The sequence below is a fragment of the Mus caroli genome, unplaced genomic scaffold (assembly GCF_978045245.1).
Source record: "Mus caroli unplaced genomic scaffold, Mus_caroli_1 scaffold_1, whole genome shotgun sequence".
Taxonomy (NCBI): Eukaryota; Metazoa; Chordata; class Mammalia; order Rodentia; family Muridae; genus Mus; species Mus caroli.
Window position 1 is genome coordinate 124,077,951 of NW_028227256.1, and position 24,716 is coordinate 124,102,666.

A 24,716-nucleotide genomic window follows, 5' to 3' on the forward strand; every position below is an offset into this window, starting at 1 on the left:
CATGTGTGGATGCGGGTGTGTGGACACATGTGGACTCCAAAGGACAGCTCGGGGGTCCTTCCTTGGGTACCATATGTCTTAGCTATCTTGTTTTAAGTTTTTCTTAATTACATGTATATGTATCTCTGTATAGGGATGTACACAGGAGTGCAAGGTCCCTGTGGAGGCCAGAAGTGGGTGCAGAATTCCTTGGAGCTGGACATATAGACAGTTGTGAGCTGCCTGGGAATGGAGTCTGGGTCCTCTAAAGAACAGCATTTGTTCTAACTGGGGAGAAATCTCCCTGGCCCTCACTTTGTTTAATTTCATTTTTCTAAGACAAGCTCTCTCACCGACCTGAACTCACCAGCCAGGCGAGGCTAGCTAACCAGAGAGCCCCAGGGACGTTCCTCTAGTCACCTCCCCAACGTTGGGGTGACAAGCTTTTCAAAAGGAGCCTCTGAGGCTAGAACTCAGGTCCTCGTGTTTATGTGACAGGTAATTTACCAACTAGGCGATCTCTCCAGCTCTTGTCTCTTACTAAAAACATAATAAATCCTAGATCTCAAACACAGAATTCATACTGGAGCAGTAAAACGGATCACGGCTTAAAATAACAGAAGCTGAAGCAATCCGGAGCCCCTGATACACTGTTAAATAGTGCCAATAGCAAAACTCTAAAGTCACTAAGAAGAGCAGATTGGGTATACAGGAAAGAGATCTGGAAAATGTTCTTGGCTTTGATAAGTGGGTAACAGAGCGATATGTGGAGAAAGGTCTAATTTTCATTTTCATACCTAGCTACATGTGTGTGAGAGCAGAATATACGTGTATATTTGTTCTATTTGATTTGCAAAGGAAATACACTGGAAGCTCAGGTACTGGCTCGTGGTGATTGCCATTTACAGAGGTGGGTGGGTGAGAAGGATGCAATCAGAGTAACCAGGGACTAGGGAACCCTCTGAAATCTGTCTTCATAGCTAAGCAGTTACTTTTCACATATGCACCGCAACAATATTTGGCAGCATGAATGAAACATATTCCTTTTTCTTTTGAAGAAACAATACAGAGGCTCCTGGATTCACAATCATGTTAGGTTTCTTGGAGAGCGAACCAGCTGAGCTCACAACATTAAATATAACCAGGGCACTTCACCCGAAGGCTTAATAACCTGCCCATGGTTCCCCAGTTCTCTTATAATCACAATTTCCTCCTGAGGCCCATGAGGCCCCAGCTGTGAAGCCCCTCACTACTTATATCAAGCCTAAGGAACGTATTTTTCTGACTCTCAAATGCAGCCAGCTGCTCTCTCCTTAAGTACCCCATGGCTAGCTCTCCATCTAGGAATACTGTATGTCCAGGCTCTTTCTAGCCAACCTCTGTGTCAGGGAATCAGACTGTCCTTGACCCCCAGCTTTAGAGAAGGCCTCCTCACAACCACCCTGGGAGGGCTGTTTCCCAGCCCCCATTACAACTCTGCACTGGCCACCTTCTCCTGTTAGCTCTATGGGGATGAAGCTAGCTCGTCTCATTCCCTCTAGGTGTCTTACAAAGTGCTTGACCAGAGAGACCTGGGAGGTGAGAGAATCTCAAAACTCAAAGGGAAGGATTTTGGATGAGATGCCTGACAGTGGGGAGAAGGAACTAGTAGAGCCCACCTCCAGTAGAAAGATAGGGCATCAAGTGGAGGGATGGGGTTGCCATCCAACAGCCAGGAACTTTGACCTGGGGTTGTTCCTGTCTGGGAGAACTACAGGGACAAAAATGGAGAGGAGATTGGGGGGAGGGAGGAGGTCCAGTGACTGGCCCAAATATGGACCTATCTCAGGGGAGGCTCCAGGGCCTGACACTACTATTGATGCTATAGTATGCTTACAGACAGTAACTCTAGCATGGCTGTCTTCTGAGAGGTCAGGGACCTCTGTGGTTGAATTATGGAAAAGCAGGAAGAGGTTTGAGGAGGGCAACCCCATAGAAAGAGCAGTAGTCTCAATGAACCTGGATGCCTGAGATCTCTCAGACACTGAGCCACCAGCCAGGCAGCACGCACTGGCTGGTCCAAGCTCCCCCAAACCCCCGACATATATAGCAGAGGACTGCCTGGTCTGGCCTCAGTTAGAGAAGACACACCTAGCCCTTGAGTGACTTGAGGCTCCAGGGAGTGGAGAGGTCTGGCAAGAAGGGGGTGGGCATCCTCTTGGAGATGGAAGAGGAGGAATGGGATGGGGAAATATTAGAGGGCAGAAAGGGGCAGGGGATAGCAACTGCACTGTGAGTAAAGATTAAAGATAATTTAAAAAGTGCTTGACACATACAGTCAAGTCAGAATTGAGCACACAAGAGTCTAGTATCAGGGAAAAAAAGAACCTTAAGGGGCCAGGCTTAGTCAGTAGAGTATGTATGAGTGTAGTGGTTCGAATGAGAATGGCCACCACAGACTTATGTGTCTAAATACATGGTCCCATGTTGGTGGAACTGTTTGAAAAGGATTGGTAGGTGTGGCCTTGTTGGAAGAGATGCGTCTCTAAAGCCAAGTGCTATGCCATTCCATTCTCTGCCTCCTGCTCATGGACAGAGATGTGAGCTTTCAGGTACTGTGCCAGACTACAGAGTAAGTTTAGAGCCAGCCTGGGCTATATGAGCCTGTCTCAAAAAGTAAAAACAAAAGAAGCAAATGTTGGTTTTGGCTGATGATACCAAAGAGTGAATGTTGGAAGATGATAACATCCAAGCCAAAAGCCCCTCTGTTAAAATAATAATAATAATAATAATAAAGAACCAGAGGAGAGACACATCAGCTCTGATGTTTGTTCAATCACCCCCAAGAAAGCCACAGAAAGGGAGAGACTTTTAATCTTCATTTTAAAGCTTGGGGCAATTTTCTCCTCCAACTTGTTTTTGTTTGGTTGTTTGTTGTTTGAGACAGGATCTCCTTTAGCCCACAATAACTGCATAGACAAGGATAACTGGAATTTCTAATCTTCCTGCCTCCACCTCCTGAGGAGTGGGATTGCAGAAATGCTACCATTCTTATTTCGTATATTTTTGGGGGGCTCACCTTTCAATGCTAACAGGGACCAAGACTGTATACTCTTTTCTCTAACACACACACACACACAGCACTCAGCACCACATTCGTGAGCCTCACGACTGTGTCCTGGCAAGGTTTTACTACCCTTTGACTCTGAGAGGCTTTTGAGAGTAGCGGCCATCCCCCCTCTTCCTTCAGCAAGACAGAACCCATTCTTCATGTCAAGTGAGCTCAGATTATCCTAAGAGGCTCCTCCTGCCTCTTATCCCAACAGTTGTGTGCACCTGGGAAGTTATTCATTCTCCTGGACCAGCTTCTGCTATGGCTAGAAAACATGTCCAAAGGATTTGGAATGTGAAGAGGACTAGGAAAAAATGTGATTTGCCTCCTCAGACCCTCTGACTTAGGGTCCAGATCAAACACCCCATAAGAAGCTGGGAAAGCTTCAAGGATGTATTCAAACATTTGTGGTGTGTAACCCTGCAGGCCACTTGGCTCCGGCACTAGAAGCAAGCCACCAATCTGCCACCTCTTTGGCAATTCGATTACCTTTCTTTAAAACCATAATTCTTACTGTCATTTATTTTGGGTGACTGGCACATGCCCCAGCACTTGTGCGGCAGTCAGAGGACAACTTTTGGGAGTCAGTCCCCCCGTCCATCACCTGGGTCTCAGGGATTGAACTCAGGCCAGCAGGATTGGCAGTGAGCACCTTTACCTGCTGAGCCATCTCACTGGCCTGCAATCAGCTACTTTTCTTTTTTAGTTCTTGGAGCTGTTCCCAAATGTTACCAACATGCTTGCTGATGCCAGGCATCAAAAGGGCAGGCGACATTGAAGCCTTCCTGTGAGCTGGGCATTCTTAAGCCAAGTCATTTGCTCTGCAAATTGAAAAGAAAGCGGTACTGTTTCCCTGGGTGTGAACCATGTGTCCCATTTATTTCACCTGGAAGGCCCATGGAGCATCTTTGAGCCTCTGAGAACATCCATTGCAGAAGACTCGGATTCACGTTCCAACATTCCGCCGAGTATCCTGCTATCTGCACAGACATTTGGAGCTGGGGAACGTTGTCTTAGGCTGTGTGGTTGACTCAGTTGTGGAAGGAAAACCTGAAGAAGTGAGCAATGGCCCCATCTGCTGCCATCTCTCACTCTCGGGGAGCTGCCGGATGGCCCCGGGGAGACAGCTGGGCCTGGGGAGCCTGGGTGGGGCCCCACCTGTGCAGCTATCATATGTAAAATGTCAGAGGCTTCCCAAAGAGCACCAGGCTGTACCTTCTGTGGCAAGCATCCTAATGCCCCTGGCAGCTGACAGCAGCAGGAAAATGTCCTTCCTGTAGCCTTACAAGGTTCACGGGGCTGAGAATGGCTAAGACAGGTGTGAAATTCTCAGTGTAGTTCAGCCTTGCCAAGTCCCACTTAGTACACCCATTTCTCCCCACAGCCTCCATAATAGGCACCTCCCTGCCTCCCTTGATAGTCTTCTCCCATTTGCAAATCCCTTGTATTGCTTGCTTGCTTGCTTGCTTGCTTGCTTGCTTGCTTGCTTGCTTGCTTGTTTGTGTATCTGTTTTTGATGCTGGAGATGGTACCCAGGGCATAAGGCATATTAAGCAAATGCTCTAAGGTTGAGCTCTACCCATCCCTAGCCTCCTGTCTCCTCATCTATCATAGAAGAGTCTACCAATAGCAGTGGTCAGGGGTGCTGTTCTAGCTTCCTTTCTGTTACTGTGGAAAACAAAACAAAACAAAACAAAACAAAACAAAAATGTCCAATATTGGAGAGAAAGGGTTTTTTTTGGCTTACATTTCCTGGTCACAGTCTGTTCCTGAGGGATGCCAGACAAGAACTCAAGGCAGGATCCATGAAGGGACCCTGGTTGCTAACTCATTCACTGGTTTGCTCATGTTTACCTAGCTTTTTTATACAGGTCCTAGCAGGACCCCCCTGCCTGATGAATGGTACCACGCACAGTGAGCTGGGCCTTCCAATGTCCATTAGCCATAAAGACAATTTCTCAAAGGCATGCCCACAGGCCAACCTGAACTAGGCAATTCCTCAGGGAAACACCCCCTCTCTGATGACTCTAGACTGTGTCAGATTGACAGTTAAGGCTTCTCTGGGCCACAGTGGGTGGAACTCTTATTTCCTATGGATCCATGAGATGGTTCAGTGGGTAAAAGCACTGTGTGCAAGGCTGTAGTTCAGCCTTGCCAAGTCCCACTTAGTACACCCATTTCTCCCCACAGCCTCCATAATAGGCACCTCCCTGCCTCCCTTGATAGTCTTCTCCCATTTGCAAATCCCTTGTATTGCTTGCTTGCTTGCTTGCTTGCTTGCTTGCTTGCTTGCTTGCTTGCTTGCTTGCTTGTTTGTGTATCTGTTTATCTTGTGTATCTTGAGTTTAATTCCCAGAACTTGCGTGTGCTAGCTAGTGTAGCTGCTTGTATTGTGAATGCTAATTATGTTCCCCAAAAAACTGTTCATAAGAGAGTCTCTGCACGGAGCTTTTGGGAACCTGGTTCTGACAGAGGACTTTAGATTTCCCAGGCTAGGGACTAGGAAGGGGGAGAAGGAGATCTGCCTTGCCGGGATCCTCTTGATTTGTAATTGATGTGAGAAGACACAGCACACTGTGGGGGAAACCATTACATACGTGGGGACTCTCCACTGTGTAAGAGTAGAGAAGATTAAAAGGGCTGGAGAGATGGCTCAGTAATTAAATGTGCTTACTGTTCTAGACAGAAGACCCAGGTTCCATTCCCAGTATTCACATGGCAGCTCATATGTATCTGAAACTCTACTTCCAGGGTAGCTGATGCTCCACTTATGGCCTCCATAGACTCTTGCATGCATGTGGTATGCATAAATTCAGACATGCAGGCACACATAGAAATAAATATTCTGTTTTTTAAAAGTAGAAAAGGTGAGCTGAGCTATTAAACATGCACACGTTCATTTCTCTCTGCTCTTGGCTGTGGGTGTGATGGCTGTGATGTGACCAGCTGTGTCAGGCTCCTGCCACTGGGACATCTCTGATACAAAAGACTGTAATCTGGAGCTGTCAGCCAAATAAACACATTCTCTCCTAAGCTGCTTTTTATTACAGTATTCTATCACAGCAATAGAAACAAAATTAGGACAGATACTCAAATATCTGATGACTCTCTCCCTCTACAAACAGACTTCAACTCCTTGGCTTCTCTCCTAGCACGTGTTGAAAACCTCAGTCTAGGTAACATGATGCTCTTCTATAGGCGTTACTCTTGATTATTGAGGATCTGGGATGAAACAGGTAACACAGCCCCTGGCAGGTCTGTGTGGGCATTTTGGGGAAAATAACTGAGCAGGAGAGACTCCTTCCTCCTCCACAGTAGGAGGCCCTTCCATCTATAGCCCAGAGAGTCAAAGGTCCTGGAAAGGATGGCTGTGCCTGCCTGGCTTCACTTCCTGAGGATGAATGCATCCATCCATGATTTGCTTCTACCGCACCCTCCTTGGCTGACATTAGACTCTAACTTCTTTAGTTTTCAAGTATGGATTGAAGACCAGCAATGGAAATTTATCTGAACCTTCAGCACCAGACTAGGATTACTGCAATACATTGATGAAATGTGTTAAAATAGACTCTGGGTTACCAAAATGCATCAGTGTTTCATTAGGGAGCAAAGCTCAGTCCACCCCCCTTGAATTCATTTGACCAAGGGTGAGCCAAAGTACGAGTTCTTCATGTCTCTCTTTGTGCCTTGTGTCTTGCAGTTCCTGGCTTGTCTATATTCTGTCTCTCATGTGTATGTCTGTCTCTATTGCCTGTGTCCCTAACAAAGTCCTTTGCTCTGTATTAACTGAACAGCATAAAAAGAATCCCATGGGGAAGGAGTAAGGCATTCCGTAGACATCTTTAAAAAGAATTGTGTTGTTGTTTACATATTTGTTTATGTTTACAAGTGGGTGTTTTGCTTTCATGCGTGTATAAGCACATATGAGTACCTGGTGCCTTTGAAGATCAGAAAAGGGAGTCAGGTCCCCTGAAACTGGAATTACAGACAGTTGTGATCTGCCATGTGGGTACTGGGAATCAAACTCAGGTCCTCTGGAAGAGCAGCTGGTGCTCTTTGACAGAATTTTCTAAGGGATTAAATCATAGACTCCAACTGTTTAACCTCAAAGCACCCAGAAACAAAATATTACTTCAAATATAAGTTATTTGTTATATCCATGTTATTTTCAACATTTATGGCAGATTTTTGTTTTATAAGATTGTTTCCAACCTGGTGGTTGTTCTCAGCAAATGATTACCATAACACACATACACATGCACACACACACACACACACACACACACACACACACACACACTGCTTTAAGTCAGTGGCATTGAAGAGAACATAATTTAAGATTAAAGCTATGAATTAGCTCAGGTAATAAAAGTTGATTACATGGAAAATCCAAGGGAAATGAGGTTGGTTATAATGTTGTTCCCTTAAACGCAAGTTAAACAAACAGACTGAGTATACCACAGGATGGCAGGGCAGGTCTTAAGTGACCTCAAGGTGTATTATTAATGTAGCCATGAGGTCCAGTCTCTTTGAAAGTAAGGGATATTTCATAAAAATGCTACCACCTTCCTGAGCAGCCATCTTCACAAACCAGGCAGCTCAGCCCTCTAGCATACAGATAGCTACTGTTGGACTACCCAGCTCATACCACATGAGTCTACCTAGTGACTGCTCTTGTCATATATGTTCATTCCATCCATTCTGCTCCTCTAGAGAACTCTGCCTAACATATATACCTTCTATAAGTTTATTATTCATATAAGAAGAGATTGGTAGGGGCTGCAGCAATGGCTCAGCAATAAGTGCACATACCCAGTTCTTGTAGTGTTTCCTTCCCAGCACCTACACTGAGTGCTCACAACTGCCCATGTCTCCAGGTTCAAGGGCTCCATCACTGTCTTCTCACTTCTGAAGGCACGGCACTCACTCATGTGCAATCCCTTGACACAGATATACACATACACAATTTAAATTGTTTAAAAAATTTAAAGTAACCAATACAATTAGGAGGAGTTTGTTTCTTTGTTTATTTTAACTAATTGGCAGGAATTTAGGATGGTACAACTGCTTTGGAAAAGTATGAAGTTTCCTCAGAGGGGAAAAACATTTAAAAGCTTGGCCATATGATCTATCAACCCCACTGTGTATAATTCCAGAAGGACTGGAAACTTGTTCTGAGAGAGACACAGACTCACTACTATACAGCACAGAGGTTCCTGGTCACAAAATAGATATACCACATGGAATATTATCCAGCCGGCAATGAGGAGGAGACTGTGTCACATTCTACAAGATGGATAAGCCTGGAGAATGTATGCTGAGGAAAGCCAGTGACAAGAACTGCATGTTGCAGACCACTCTCCTGTAGGGGGTCACATGTTGATCCTTGAACATTCTTCCAGTGCACGTGGGTTTTATTCCCATCATGTATGTGGAGGGTCACACCCATCTTTATCTTGGTTCTAGGCAATCTGATACCCTCTTCTGACCTCCAGGGGTACCAGGCACATACATGGTACACATATGACACACATATGGCACATACACATGGCACACTCAGGCATGATGTGTCACCCTCTTGAACTCTCAGCACCTGTGACATTGCAGGAAGGAAGCCTGTGATAGACTGGGCCACTAATACCATGTAATGGAGCAGGGGAGGATTCATGGGACCCTGCCCTTCTTAGAGGATGTAGAAGTTAACTATTGCTGGGGAAGGGGGAGAATTTTCTTTGGTGGTCTATTAGGTACTTTTCTCACTGCAGTGACAAAGTACCTCACAAAAGCAACTTAAGAAGGAAGGGTTTATTTTGGTTCACAGTTGGGCAGTGCTGCCCCTTATAATAGGTGAGTCATAGCGGCAGGACCGGAAGGCAGTTAGTGACCTTACACCCACAGTACAGAAGCAGAGAGTGTAGGGTACTGCTGCTCAACCTGCAGTCCAGATTATGGAGTGGTGCTCCCAACATTTAGGGTGGGTCTTCCCATAGTTAAGAAAATCAGGAATTCAGCCAGGCGTGGTGGCGCACACCTTTAATCCCAGCACTCAGGAGGCAGAGGCAGGCAGATTTCTGAGTTCAAGGCCAGCCTGGTCTACAAAGGGAGTTCCAGGACAGTCAGGGCTATACAGAGAAACCCTGTCTCGAAAAACCAAAATAAAATAAAATAAAATAAAATAAAGAAAGAAAATCAGGAATTCTCTCACAGACGTTCAGAGGCTGTCTCTTTGATGATTCTAGAGCCTTTCAAGTTGACAAGATTCATCTTGGTGGTTTAGTCACCCACAAGTTGTTCACGGTCCCATTAGAAATCCCAATTGAGCCGAGCATGGTGGCGCACGCCTTTAATCCCAGCACTCGGGAGGCAGAGGCAGGCGGATTTCTGAGTTCAAGGCCAGCCTGGTCTACAAAGTGAGTGAATCCCAATTGCACTCACTGGTTCACTCCTCATCTGGAGTGGACAGGTATTTGTCCTTCATAGGGTAGCTCTCACCACACCACATAACTGCATTTATGAGTTACCTAATGTAATCTGAGTCTCGGAAACAGATGGTAACATGGTGTTGCCAGGGAATGGGGGAGAAGAAATGAAAATATTCAATGAGTATAGACTTTCTCTCTTGTAAGGGGACTTACTTCTCAGCCTTTTTTGACTAAAATCAAATGCAATTTTGCAGGATGACAAGGCTGGTTCACAATGGCATGACTATACTTCAGACCATTGAACTGTGCACACTAAAAAGTGATCGATCTGAGGGCTGGGGACATGGCTCATTGGGTAAAATGTGTGTTGCAGGAGCATGAGGACAAGAGTTCAATTTTCAGAATGCTTTTTTAAAAAATATGGGTGTGGTGGTATACACTGGCAATCCCAGGGCTAGGGAGGTAGAAACAGGCAGCTCCCTGGGGCTCAGTGCTCAGCCAATTGAATCTGCTTGGTGAGCTTCAGGCCAGTAAGGTTCCCTGTCTACTAACAACCAAGTGGATAACTCCCAAGGAACAATGACCAAGACTATCCTCTACACTTCAAACACAGGTATGCACATGCATGTACACTTGCACATGTGTGAACATCATACCAAAAAAAAAAAATCAAAGTTTAAGCTTTTTGAGTTTTGTAGAAGGTGTTGTTGTTGTTAATTCAGCAAATGATAACTATGGAGGCCACACACTGTGGTGAGGCAGAAGCATCGCACACTCCATTTTCATGTGGCTAAGTGCAGGAGGCCATCCATCTTCTACACAGGCAATTTCCAACTCAAGATTCACTCTGAGGCTATGATTTCAAATCACAAAAGTAAGAGAACTGACCTTTTCAGAAGCCAGTTGGATATTTCTCAGTTCCCTCCAATATTACTCTCTAGAAACTAGCTGAAAGCCTGAGGTTTTCCTAATTGTATTCCTCATTGCTTGTTTGTCCTCATTAATATGCAAATATATTCTCAGCCAGCAGTGATCTCATGAATTTTTAACCGGAGATTAAAATGTTAACTAAAGTCGGTGATAGAGAGGATTATAAATATGCTTAATCCTTAGATTAGGAATCTCCAAGTGAATTCATGATCATTATCCAATGAACCACCACCCAAGGAGCATCAAGCCTCACCGTCACCTTTGCATTGTGGGTAACTGACACAGTTGTAATGTAGCTATTGGGAGATCTTTAAACCCGGTGAAACTGGTAAGATGGCTCAGCTGGGGATGTGCTTGTCACACAAGTATATGGACCCTCCTAAAAAGGCCAAATGTGGTAACCCGTGTCTATAATCCCAAATTGGGGAGGTGGAGCTAGGCAAATCCCTGAGGCTCACTGGCCAGTCAGTTTAGCTTAATAGGTGAGCTCTGAGAGGGTTTGGAGAAAGGAAAGGGAAGGAGAAACTAATGTAATTAAGTTATAATCTCAAAAAATAAATAAAAGTTTTTAAAATTAGAGAGAGAGAGAGAGAAAGACCTTGTCAAAATACAAGGTGGATGTCACCTGAGGAGCAACACATGAGGTTGACCTCTGCCCTCAGAATGCACACACACACACACACACACACATACACACTAAAATTGAAAAAAGTGAAATCAAAGACACTTCTTATCATCAACCTTGGCTTGGGGAAACCAGTAGGTTTACCTAGTGAATGTTCACAGATACTCCAATTCTACAGAAAAGCCACAGTAATTAGCTTGTGACTAAAGTATGTACAGAAGCATTTTAACAGAAAGGAAATAAGATTTTTAAAAAATTAGAAAGAAGAAAACTTCTTCTGCAGACATGGATCAAACTCGCAATTATGAACTCTAAAATAGAGGGAAAGCGAGCATAATACTTTCTCTTTATACTCTAGACAGAATTAAAATCCTAGGCCCATATATAATTCTGCATTTCCAAAGGATGCACAAAAGCAGAAACAGTTTAGTAGTTTAGCCCAGTATAAGTAAAATATCCTGATATCAGCACACAATTAATATTGGTGTGCATGTATTTGAGTGCATGTGTGCACACATATATGAAGATACATACCCAACTGCGTGCGCATGTGTGTGTGTGTGTGTGTGTAGGTTCTGGGGATTGAACTCAGGTCTTCATACTCACATGGCAAACATACTACTATAGTGTGGGCTTTAAAAATGTCCATAGCATTTTTTAAATTAATAAACTATAGACATTCTTCTTCCTCTTTGGAGTCTGCTGTGAATTTTGCCTTACACCTCATCCCCACATCAAGTTAAAACATGGCACTAAAGGCAAACTGGGTACCACCTCTGCAGAATCAAGGGTTGCATGTTACTCCAAGAAAATGATACTTAGCTCTTGGCATGGGACAGAGCATCTCTCTAGACTGCTTCATGGCTGTTTCATTAATGTCCTCAGACCACTGCATAATAAATTGAGTGGTTACAGTACTGCCTGCCAAGTTACAGAACCATCATTTGAAATCTTATAAAATTAAAATTTCTGCTATTTGTTTTTCTTAAAAAATTTACCAAAATATTAACTTATTTTCAAAACCCACTCTATCTAAAATGGTGTCATTTTGGATGTCACAGATCTGATACTCCACATTTGTTATAAGAGCTAACATACATCATAGTAAATACTTCACATATGAAGAAGTTTGGGCGGTTTTTGTTTTTGTTTTTTTTTTGTCTTTTGTTTTTGGTATTGTTTTGTTTTCTTTTTTCAATCTTTTCTAATGGAGGATGCAGTTTCTTATTATAAAGTTATGTGTAGGCCGGGCAGTGGTGGCGCACACCTTTAATCCCAGCACTTGGGAGGCAGAGGCAGGCGGATTTCTGAGTTCGAGGCCAGCCTGGTCTACAAAGTGAGTTCCAGGACAGCCAGGGCTATACAGAGAAACCCTGTCTCGAAAAGCCAAAAAAACAAAAAAAACAAAAAAAATAAAAAATAAAAAATAAAGTTATGTGTATTTGTCTGTGCCTGTGTAGCATCTGTACATGAATGCAGGTCCCTGTGGAGCGACCTCTGAAACAGGAGTTAAAGAGGGATGTGAGCTGATTGATATGGGTCCAGATCCTCTGCAAGAGTAATATGTGCTTTTAACCACTGAGCCATTCCGTCAACCCCCTGATATATTTCCTTGATGTCCTTAATGAACTTGCAGGCTGTCATCTTTCAGGAATTTCTACATTTCAAAACATTCAGCCTAAGTCTGAATTCCCTGACACCAAAAAGATGCCTCTATCACTGCGTGCCTGAGTGTCCATTGACATGAACTCACCAGCCCCTTCTCTCTGGCACCATCAGAACCACACAGAGCAGCATTTGTCAACCTTGGCGTTCAACCATCCAAAACCTACAGAGGCTAGGGAAATCCCTGCATGTGCGGATATACAGGCACCCATACATATATAAACACACATGTGTAATTGCTCATATACACAAGTGTACATGTGTATATGTATGGATGCATGTGCATGTAGGAACAGAAGTGGCCATCAAGAAAATCCTGCAAAGGAGAATTTTTTCTTTTTCTACTTTTCCAAATTGGGGACTGAAGTATCACACAGTCTTGGGGCTAGCAAGTAGTAGAGATTAAAGCATGAATGGCTGTGTGCTTGTGCATGTTTTATGTGCACAGGTGTGTTTTACATCAGGTTATTTATAATTAAAATGTCAATATTAACAGATTAAATATTGAGTTATTAATTAAAGAAAATATGACAGACAAAACAACAACCAATGTGACTGTGTGAGCTGGGAATATAGCTGGGTGGTGGAAGACTTGCCTAGCATGTGTGAGAACATGAAGAAAACAGAGACACTAGGAAGCAGAGAGAATGAAGAGAAAGGGAGCAGGGAAGGAAGGGAGGATAGAAGAAAAGAGGAAAGAGGGGGAAGAAAAGGAAGGTAAGTGAGTAGACACGAGGTTTGGTGAGTGGTTGGATGGATGAGATGGAATGGATGGATAGATCGATAGATGCATGTATGTATGTATGGATGTATGTATGGATGAGTGGATGAATGTTTGAAAGATGAACAAGCAGGTGAATGGAAAGATAGAGGGACAGACAAGAACATATTCACCCCAGATCAGGGAACTGAGCTAATTATAAAGGCTCTATGTGTCCCTGTGACTATCCCGGGAAAGACCTGTCTCATGGCTGACAGGGCACCAGCAAACATCAAAGACAACTTGCATCCTCTTGTCAACATCAGGACAAAGAATGAAGGAGGATTTGTGCTGATGATAATTGCAAGGCCTTCATTTGAGGCTCTTGCAGTCGGGAAGAAGAATCCACTTACATATACTCCCTGTGAGCAGAGTGCACAGCGGCCGCATTGCTGTAACGCCAGAGGACAATGGCCGAGGACAGCACATCCAGGATGGCATCAAACTAGAAAAGGAAACAGGACATTAGTGGTGCTCAGGTCAGCCAGGCACAATGTGAACACATTGGCCAACTACACAGGACCAGACAGTGTGGACAAGCATCTTTGAGTGAGTACATTCCTGCATGCTTCTTGCAGCCACTATGAACTCCATGGTGGAACCCTGGGCATCACACACTGTGGCCCTTGTATGAATGGCTCTGTTCTCAGAGCCCCAGGACCCCAGCATTCTGGAGATATGGAACAGGAGATTAGAATGGGAAGTACTGTTTTCTGAAATACATGAAAGTGTTTATCTTGTGACAAGCAAGATGACATTGGCATTTTCCTATACACAGTAAGTTAAGAAACCTTGGGTGCAAATTCTAATTCTGGCTCTCACTGGAACTGTCCTAGCTAGGTTCAGGAGGTTCAGGAAGTCTCCCAACAATTTGATATCATGTAGAAAGTTCTATGCCTTTGAGAGAACCAGAGAGAGAGAGAGAGAGAGAGAGAGAGGTGTTTCTGAGACTGTATATATTGTTTATGTATTATGTGTGTTTATGCACATGTACTTCTGGGTGGATGTGTGTCTATGCTGTGTGGCTCTGTGTGTGTGTGTGTGTGTGTGTGTTATATGTCTGGATGTATATTGTACATGTATCTTTTTCTGTGTGTATGTGTTGAGTGTCTCTTTCTAGGTGTGTGCATATGTAGTTTGTGTTCTAGTTACCAGTATGCTCATATGTAATTTTCTAGACTGTCTACAAGCTTCAGAAAAATTTACAACACCCTCAAAGCAACACTCAAAACATTAAGTTCTTACAACAAAGGGCAGATGTGGGTTTGGGACCCAGTACAGAATGCCCTCTGTCTCTGCAACAATGGGGGAAAGAGCCTGCTTGAGGCACACAGGCTTTCAGCATAGCTGCCTCCATTGACCTATTTCCACCAGGAGTCAGGCAGGAAACTCAGCTCCCGTTAGCAGGGCTACAGACCAATTGACTTCTAGTGTGAAATCACAATCCATCTCACCTCCCGATGTCTCTGTCTACACCATCAAATGTATCACCCGAGTGTGCTAGACCCGCATGCAACCTGGAAGGGCACAAAGAAGTAACCCTCCCAAAACATCCTCTCCAACCCCTCTCAGGACATGTGATCCCAGGATGTGTACTTGGGAAATATCCCATCCTAACGCCTTTAATACTACTATGTTGTCATTTTCACAGAAGTTGTCACTAAAGTGTCCTCCTCTCTGCTAAGCACCGGTCTGTTTCATGACTGAGGTGAGAGTCATGGGCTCAGGGAAAGCATGCAGAATTTCACAATGGTGAGGACGTTTCAGGCTACTTACTGCAAACCCGAAGGCAGAGGCGCTGTACCTCATGACGGAGACAGCTAAAAAGAAAGAAAACACCATTCAGATTGACAGCCCCGAGGGTCACATGTCTTGTTTGTGAGTTCATCAGCACACCAGATACAGCCTTTTCAATGCCAGGGGGAAGTTCCAAGAGAGTAATAGAATTTTTAATATCATTGTCTAAAAAAATCTAAGAGTTCAAAAAGAAGGAGAAATTCTTTTCAAATTCTACGACACTTCCTCCTTCCACTGTGTTCTGAACCATCCATGGAACAACTTCAGGGAAACCAAACCAAACCAAACCACCCACCCAAACAAACAAACAAACAAACAAACAATTAAGCCCTTGTCAATCACCTGGCTTCTGTATCTTTGAAAACTGAGAAACTGCAAGCAATGAAGTAGGAACTAATTCTTCCGGGTGAAGCTGAAACCTGACTCCTGCTGCCAGCACTATCAAGCCTACTCAATTTCTACTCTGAATCCATCCATGCTCACTGGCCTTGGTGCAATAGCTGTGCACAATTAAAAGACCCCACCCTGTTGTGTGACCCACAAAACCACCTGATGTTGAACTGTGACTTCAAAACATCTGTGCGTGAGTTCTTCGGTGATAACCAGGTCGTTACCTAGAAGGCCACATAATTCAAAGTAGATGCCCAAATTATTACAGCGAGATATATAGGGGCCCTTAATCCAGATTTATAATTAAACAAGTGCTGTCAGCTGGAAAGAGGGCTCAGTGGATTCAATGGTTGCCTTGCAAGACTGAGAACATGACTTCAACCCCAGCATCGAAGGGGAAAAGCCAGGCATGGTAATGTGATTGTAATCCCAGCGCTGGGGAGGTGGGGGACAAGTGGATCTCTAGGGCTCAAGGTCAGGTCAGCCTGGACTACTTGGTAACCACCAAGCCAGAGTAATTGACCCTGTCTCAAAAAACATGGTTGGAGGTGATTAGAACTGTCTCTTCAGAAGATCTGAATTCTGTTCCTATGTCAGTAGTACCCATTTCAGGTAGTTCACAATCACCTCTTATGTCCATCTCCAATGAATTGGACACCCTCTTCTGGCGTCTGTGGCACTAGTGCACACACATACAGATAAATAGAATTAATGTATTTTTTTTTAAAAAGTGTCACACACACCTTAAAAAGTTGTTCTGTGGCCTATACATACACTTGTGTTTGTATGTACATGTAAACTAGAATACAATCACACACACAAGTATACACACACACACACATGGGGTTGGGCGTAGCACTATGACTTCACTCTCAGAACTACACTGGAAAGTCCCCCTCACATGAGTGAGTTAAGCCTGCCAGATGGATAGATAATGGATAGCACATATGGAATATTAATATTATTCATGTTTCAGGGCACTGTGAGCCAGTGGGGTCCTAATGAACTCAGGGTCCTTCAGAGAGATGTGTTATTCTCTTAAGCATCATCTCCATCTAATTCCTCGATGAAAGACATGCAAAGAGCAAAATGCCAAAATTGTATGGGGGTGGAGAGTCCTCTGAAGGGTCCTCCATGGAGCCTCTGCACCCTCCCATGGCTTCCCACAGTGGCCAGCTCTCCAGCCATGCTGCTAACCAACTGTAAACAGTAATTAGCCCAGGAATCACATAGAAGAGCTCAGTAGCCTCTGAGGAGTTTATCAAGAGTGTCAAGAAATAAATTTGTTTCCTTTGCCCTATAACTGAATCATAATATGTCCTGATTCTGGGATAAGAACTAATCTAACAGAAGAGGGTTCAGATGTCCTGTTCCCATGTAAAATCACACTAAGGGGCTTCCTTCCTTTCTATGTATGTATGTGTATGTATGTGTAAGATACATGACTACATGTATGGAAGCTGGAGGTAAAAGCCCAATGTTATTCTTCAGGAGTTGTCCATCTCATGTTTTGTTTTGGGTTGTTTGGTTGTTTGGTTTTTGAGACAGAGTTTCTCTGTGGAGCCCTGGCTGTTCTAGAATCCACTCTGTAGACTCAGAGACATCTGCCCACCTCTGCCTCCTGAGTGCGGAATTAAAAGCATGCACTACCACCTGGCTCACCTCGCTTTATAATCGAAGGACCTTGCTTTATAATTGAAGGTCCCTCACTGGTTTGAAGCTTGTCAAGTAAACTAGGCTGTCTTGTCCACGCGCCCCAGTGTTCCAGTCTCTGCCTCTCCAGCACCGAGACTACAGCAACACAACTTTTCTTTGTGTTCTGGGGATCAAGTTGAGTTGCTATATTGCTATAGAATAAGCGTGTGACCACTGGGAACCTTCTCCCCAACCACCAAACGGAAGGGTTTGCACAGAGGCATTTCCAATCTCGCTCATGCAAGAACGAGTTGTTTGGAGAACAGGCCTGTTCCGGGGTAACCAGCGGAGGCATAGAGAGGTCCCAAGAAGCTCCATGGGTGTATAAGTAAGCACCACTCAAAGTGACCACAGGGTCAAGATGCTGACTGTAAGCTAGGAGCTGACTCAACTGTGAAGGATAGACATGGGTCGCATCAGCTACACAGAACACTGAAGGCCCATGAGAGGACTGTGTAGGTCACTGTGAAGTGAGGCTTTCCTATGAAGGCTGTTCTTCTCAAGGTGGGGCTATGAAGCTGAAGGGAATCAGAATCCTAAGAAGCCATTTTTGTGAGTATTCACCCATACTGGGGTAGACATTTCAGTGATGTAGCTGTCTGTGAGTCCCCCATGCTTTCCTAAGGAACCCCAAACAATTCACTGGTTCACCAAGGTAGACTTGGGTGGGATCACTTCTTTGTCTGTTGTTGGTCAAATGATAATCTTTGAAGGATGGGAATATTTGAAGGGTCTTTTTCCCCACATATCTTCTACATTTTCTGCAGTCATCATATGTAACCATTCAAATCAGATGATATATTTTATTTGTGGAAAAGCCTGTCTGCATCACACAAAGGTAGGCAAATGAACTAGCAGGACAGTTCAAATCCAGATCTAGGCCCTGCCAGCTCGTGAGTGCTTCGCTCTGACAAGAAAGCACGTGGTTATGGGAACCATTATTACATGTAGGCTTCTGGGTCCCGTGGTCTACATGAGCAGGTTGCTAATGCTTAAGATTTCCCAGGAGTGTGATTGTGGGCCACATAACCCAGGCAACACACACCAGCAGGACATCACTCCTTGCCTGATAGACCTGCCTCCCAGTGTTTGCCTGTCCTAAGCCAGACTGTCATTTATATGTTAAGGGAATCACTAACAGCTACATCACAGAAGGCACACAACATAAGTCTTAAATAAATATTTATACAGGCCTGGTTAAAAAGACCAGATATACTAAATAAAACCAGACCAAAAAGCATGTTGGCTGAAAATAAATTCAAACAGAAAGGCAGCTGGAAAACGGAAGGGGACCCAGGAGACTCATTGTTAAGGCCAAGCCAAAGGCAAGCCAGCAGCTGAGTAAGCAGGGCTTGGAGGGAGGGTCTGCTCAGCAGAGACAAAGGGTCTCAGAAATACAGAAGGGAGTCACCAAGGACCAACAGCAAGAACCCCTGCTCAACACCCAACAAAGAATCCCACTCCAATCGCCAGCGAGACTTACAGAGACAATGAGGACCCATCTGTCATCCTCTCCAAAGTCAGGCAATAATTATCTTGAGCCTTAGCACGTTTTAGCAATACCCCAGGCCCCGAGTTGTTAAATTATGTGAGCAGTAGAACTCTGTTAATAAATCAATCCCGGTTTAATTAGACTGTTTCTATCACTCAGATGCCTAGCAAACACCTCCCCCACAGCTGGGGAACAAGCCCACCCTGGAGAGCCCTGCTCCATCACCCACCATCAGAGGCAGGCTCTTCTCTCTTGCTTGCTGGAAGCTGGGATTCAAAAGAGCTGGGACCAATGGAGGGGGTAGGGGAACATATTTTTATGTTTTTACTCTCTCCAACATAATCTTTACTAGTGTCCCTCTTCTACCCCTCTGAAACAAGATTATCAACTACTACAGTTAGTGGTAGGAATTTTGCTTCAGTGGAGATGGGGAAACTGCTTAATGGACATATTCTTAAGAATATGATCAAAATATGTTGTATTAAATTCTCAAAGGAAAAAAGACTAAGTCAACTTTGTGTAGAGCTAGAGAGACGGCTCAGTTAATAAAGTGCGTGCAAGAGAGCGTGAGGACCTATGTTCAATGCCTCAGAATCAACCCATGTAAAAAGGCTAGGTATGTTGGGTAGTGTGTTCTTACAATCCCAGCATTGGGGAAGGGAAAGCAAGCCAACCATTGTGGGTCACGGGTCACCCAGCCTGGCCTACCTGGCAAGCTCTAGGCCAGTGAGAGACCCTGTCTCAAGAAATAAGGGGGATGGTAACCTGAGACATGACAACTAAGATTTGACTTCTGATCTCTGCACCCATGCACATATGTGCACACATGTGTATCCCTACTCACAGACACATGTGAGTACACGGGTATAAACATCCTGCCGCCATGATTTCCTGAGCATGGTGAGTTATACCTCAAACTGCAAACCCAAATAAACCTTACTTCCTGTTGGTTTTATTCCTTGTTGTGGTCAGACATTTGACCACAGCAATGAAGAGTAACAGAGACACCTAGTCACTCACAGGTTGTATACGGGTGGTGGCTTCCATGGTATATTATCAGAACTGGGCTGTTATCAGATATTTTTACTATCTAATTCTTATTAAAGTATTCCAAGTCCTGGAATAGAATTTTCCTCACACAGGGGAGATGTTAATATCATGTGGAATATTACAGGTCCAAGGGAGGAACCCACTTTAACGAGCAATGCCTAAAAGTAGTATCGGTGACCCAGAAGAGTGACTGGCTTTCTTGCCTGTCCCCCTCTCCAAAACTAAAAGCTAAAGCTATCAGCACTAGAACCGGATGGCATGACTGTTGTCTGCCAAGGTTGTTGTCCTTGGCCTGGCCCTACAGGTGCCACACCATACCCTGAATATCTCTGATATAAAGTTGTTGTCATACAGTTTGAAAATCGATTTCATTCTAGTTATTTTGTGTGCCTGGTTATGGAAGTTGCAGATAACTTGTGGGAGTCTCTCTCAGGGCCTGCAAACTCGGACTCCAGTCTTCATTCTTGGTGGAAGATGCCTTTACCCACTGAGCCATCTTGTTGGCCTCAACAGTACATTATACAGAATATGTATAATATATGGTGAAGAGAAACCTACTGAACAGGCTTTAACGACTTGACTTAGGAGATGGTGCTGAAAAAGTATTTATTCATTTGAGTTTAACCGGAGTTCTTAGAGGACCATTAACAATGCCCCTCAGGGAATAATAGTTAAACATCACAGACAGAGTTTCTGTCTCTCTCCCCTTCCACTCTCCCACAGAAACACAGGCAAGTAATAAGAAACATGGAAAACTAAGCAAAGAATACAATGGTCAAGGGAATCCACAAAGCCCAATTCACAAAAGTTGGCTGTCAATACATTAGAAGCTAGATGACACTAGGAGAGGAGGCTGAAAGCTGACAGCAGAGCTCAAACAAATTTCTGAATGGACTGAGGGTGTGGCTCGGAGGCACAGAACTGCCTCCCTGTCACCACCAAATCATATGGTGATACTCACAAAATTAAGAGCCTGAAATTTTCCAAGGTTCCAAACTATCAATGTTCTTTATTTTAAAAAACAAAGCCACTTGTCTTCCTAATTATGAAAAAGGAGGAGGAGAGAAAGAAAAGGAAGGAGAGAGGGAGGAGAAAAGGTGAAGAGAGGAGGGGGAGGGGCATTCTCAACAATACTATGGTGCTGAACAGTCGCTGGGTAGATACAAAAGTCACAGAATACTCTGCAGCAGATAAAAGTCTCACATCCCCACGGAGAACTTAAGTGCCTTTAATCCCAGCACTTGGGAGGCAGAGTCAGGCTGATCTCTGTGAGTTTGAGGTCAGTCTTGTTTACATAACATTTCAAGACAGTCAGGACAATGTAGAAAAATACTATCTCAAAGCCAAAACGCCTTATTTTATGTATATAGATGTTTAGCCTGCATGCACGTCTGTGCCCCACATGTATGGAGCGTCCACAGATGCCATCCCTTTAGAACTGGAGTTTTAGACAGGAGTGAACCTCACTTTAGGACCTGGGAATCAAACCCAGGTCCTCTGAAAGGGCAGCAAGCACTCTTAGCCACTGAGACATCTCTCCAGGCCTGTGGTCTCTTTTTCAAAGGTTGTCATCCTCTCTGTCGCAGTTGACTGCATAACATCATTCTAGCTCAAAACAATAGAGCTGGATTCAAGATTTATACCAGAGTGGGGTCTCTCTACAAATGTGACTCATGTTACTTGGAAATATGTTAACTGGTGTGTGTGTGTGTGTGTGTGTGTGTGTGTGTGTGTGTGTGTGTGTTTAGTAGCCTAGCTCCATTCTAGTGCAGCAGAGTATTGTCAGCTTTCAGAGACCCTGAGCATGAGCCTTTACAGGCAACCCAAAGGTAAAAACTTAAATAAAGCTGAAGAAACCTTGAGTTGTATTTCCAAATCAACAGTACATATTCCTGCTGTGCACTCTAAAGTGAGGAAATAAAACAGTTAAGACAAGAGGAGCTGGGGAGAGGCACCATGGGTAAAGTCCACTATGCCAGCCTGAGCACCTAAGTTCAGACCCCCAGCCCTTGAGGAAAACCTAGCATGTGTCTATAACCACAGATACTGTAGGACAGAAACATGAGGATCCCAGGGGCTTGCTGGCCAACCAGTGTATCCAAATCAGCAAGCTCCAGACTGAGTGAGAGACTCTGTCTCAGAAAATAAGATGGAGAGCCGGTCGGTGGTGGCACACGCCCTTAACCCAAGCACTCAGAAGGCAGAGGCAAGGGGATTTCTGAGGAATTTGCCATCAGCCTGGTTAATGAGTGAGTTCCAGGACAGCCAGAGCTACACAGAGAAATTCTGTCTCAAAAATTAATAATAGTAATAATAATGATAATAATAATACTGAGAGGAAGGCATCTGACATTGATCTCTGGTCTCTATGAGCATACGTGTGTGTATATATGAACACCACATAAACACAGTTACACATGTGTGTGTGTGTGTGTGTGTGTGTGTGTGTGTGTGTGTGTGTGCCTCAGAGTGAGAGAGAGAAGGAAGAGGAAAGACGGGGGAGGAAGGGAGGGAGGAATGGAGGGAAGGAGGGAGAATATTAAATCCATTAAACAACCAATACAACACAAGAAAAGCCTTGTAGCAGGAACAAATGTGGAAGATACAACCCTCAAAAAATGAAACTGCACACACTCTATGACATCACTGTGCAACACTTGCCCAGACCCAAACAGCCAGATGAACTCTGATGAGAGTTCATAGACGGGGAACTCTGATGAGAATTTATAGAGAGGGAACTGTATTTTAGGTGTTTTACATGAACAGGACAATACTCCAGTGGTATTGAACTATAAATCAGAAGCCAATCTCTGTTGATACTCCAAACAGGAAGATAACAGTACGGAGTGATGGTTTTCCTTAGTCCAAAGACAGGAACAATAGTTTGATTTTGTCCTCTCTGGGTAGTACTGAGAATAAATCCAATAAGGCCCGGGCTCAATCCTCAGCACCACACAGGCTGTGCAGAGTAGTGTGTGGTACTGCACCCCTGCTACCCCAAAACTCTGAAGGTAGAGGCAGACCAAGGTCATTCTCCGCTACATAGAGTGTCTGAAGCCATAGTAGGCTACATGAGACCTACAATTCTATCTAGTCACAGCTAATTATAACATCACACCCACAGTCAGTGCAACCCTGCTGCCTGCTGCTTATGTTCAGCTGCCTGACTTCACTCTTACATCGTTAGAACCCAGCCCAGGAAACAGTGTCAGCCATATTTGTGGGGGGGGGTCCCACTTTAATTAAGAAGACAACCCACACACACAGACATGCCCACAGGCCAACCCAATCTAGACCATTCCTCATTTGAGGCTTTCTTTCCAGGTGGTACTAGGTTGTGTCAAATCTGACCAGCGCAGACACCAATATGTCAAATACACAAGCAGTGGGACCATGGCTGAAATGACATCACCTGGTTGAATGTCACTCACCAAGACCTTTTCTCCCTTCTGTTTACTTTTTTTTAACTTCATATTGATTCTTTGTGAATTTCACATCATGTACCCCAATTCCATTCATCTCTGCGTTGGGCAGCGGGCGTGGGGGAATAAAGGGGTGGGAGAGAACCTGCGTCCTGCCCAAGTTCTGGTACTCTGGGCGGGCAGACATGAAGGACTGTCGAGTGCTCTCCATGTGGCCCCGAGTGGGTGTCTGGCTGTGTGGAGCCACTGACCCCAGGTCTGTGGGGGGCAGGGTGGACAGGGAACAGTCTGAGGTCTCTGGGACTCACAGAGGCCAGAGATAACAAGTTCTCAGTCTTGGACATCCCAGATGCTGCTGTATGTCTTAGAAGAGCTGAGAACAAAGTGGGGGCCCCGGGGCAGCTCAGTCTTCCCAGGGGCCAAAAAGAGGAGAGGACAGGGAGAGGGGGGGCACTGGGTGGTTCCCACTCTGGCAAGAGTCTTTAAGGCCTTCCAGCGGGGGGTTAGATTCGGCTCCTTAGGGTAAAGTCTATTCCATCCTTTAAGCACGGCAGGCCTTGATGAACAGAGATGGTCTACAGTTTTAGAGCTTTATTGTAGAAAGGCAGAGAGAAAAGAGAAAAGGTAAAAGAAACAGGCTGGCCATGGCTATGTGGAGAAGGGGTGGGGGGAGAAGGAGAGCTAAAGATAAGAATGAGAGGTAAGAGCCTAAGAGAGTGAGGAGGGGGCAAGCAGCTCCTTTTATAGTGGGCTGGGATACCTTGTTGTTGCCAAGTAACTGTGGGGAGGCACATACCCTAGCTATAGTCAGGTAACTGTGAGGGTGGAGTCTAACTAGAATGCCAAGAGCTTGGGGCTTTGTCTGTGTAACCTATAGTCACAGAATTATGGACATGGGGGCTCTGTGATGTCAGGCACCTGTCTCTGGGAACGTGGCTCACTGTTCCATCCTTTGTAGAGTTTTCTACTGGGTCTCCGGAGCAAGCCACGCTCAACCAAAACAGGCTGCCTTTCACGGTCCCACATCTCTGTCCCTTTGTCTCGCAGTCTATCCTTGTAACTTATCACCCCAAAGAAAGAAATCTCATCATGGAAGCAGAAGACTGCTACAGTGTGTCCCATGGTTCATCCTTTGTCCACATATCTTTAGTTGCAAATGCTCACTGTAATGAGTCATTGGTCTGGTTCAAGGCCTCTGGCTTCTGCCACACTATCAATACTGAATCACCACTGCAGCTCCTCTCAGATATCCTGTCGTTGCCCTGTGTCACGGAGAACCTGGAGCTTTGGATCTGCAGGAGTAACCCCTTCACATGCTCCAGCAGATCCTAGATGAGGTAGATATTGTGGTGGGCCAACCCAAAGCCCTACATCTGAGCCTGGGGAGTAGCTGAGTTG

The 24,716-nt window shown here is 44.7% G+C and overlaps 1 protein-coding gene across 1 annotated transcript in view; it reads right to left on the reverse strand.

Annotated features, from left to right (window-relative positions):
• The window catches only part of Tmem163 (transmembrane protein 163), a 179,868-nt gene that overhangs the window by 47,975 nt on the left and 107,177 nt on the right, over nt 1-24,716 (reverse strand). The window contains exons 3-4 of the mRNA XM_021172523.3: nt 15,249-15,292; nt 13,826-13,917 (exon numbers count right to left, since the gene is read on the reverse strand). Of these exons, the coding sequence (XP_021028182.1) occupies nt 13,826-13,917; nt 15,249-15,292 (136 nt within the window). The remainder of the gene's footprint in view (nt 1-13,825; nt 13,918-15,248; nt 15,293-24,716) is intronic.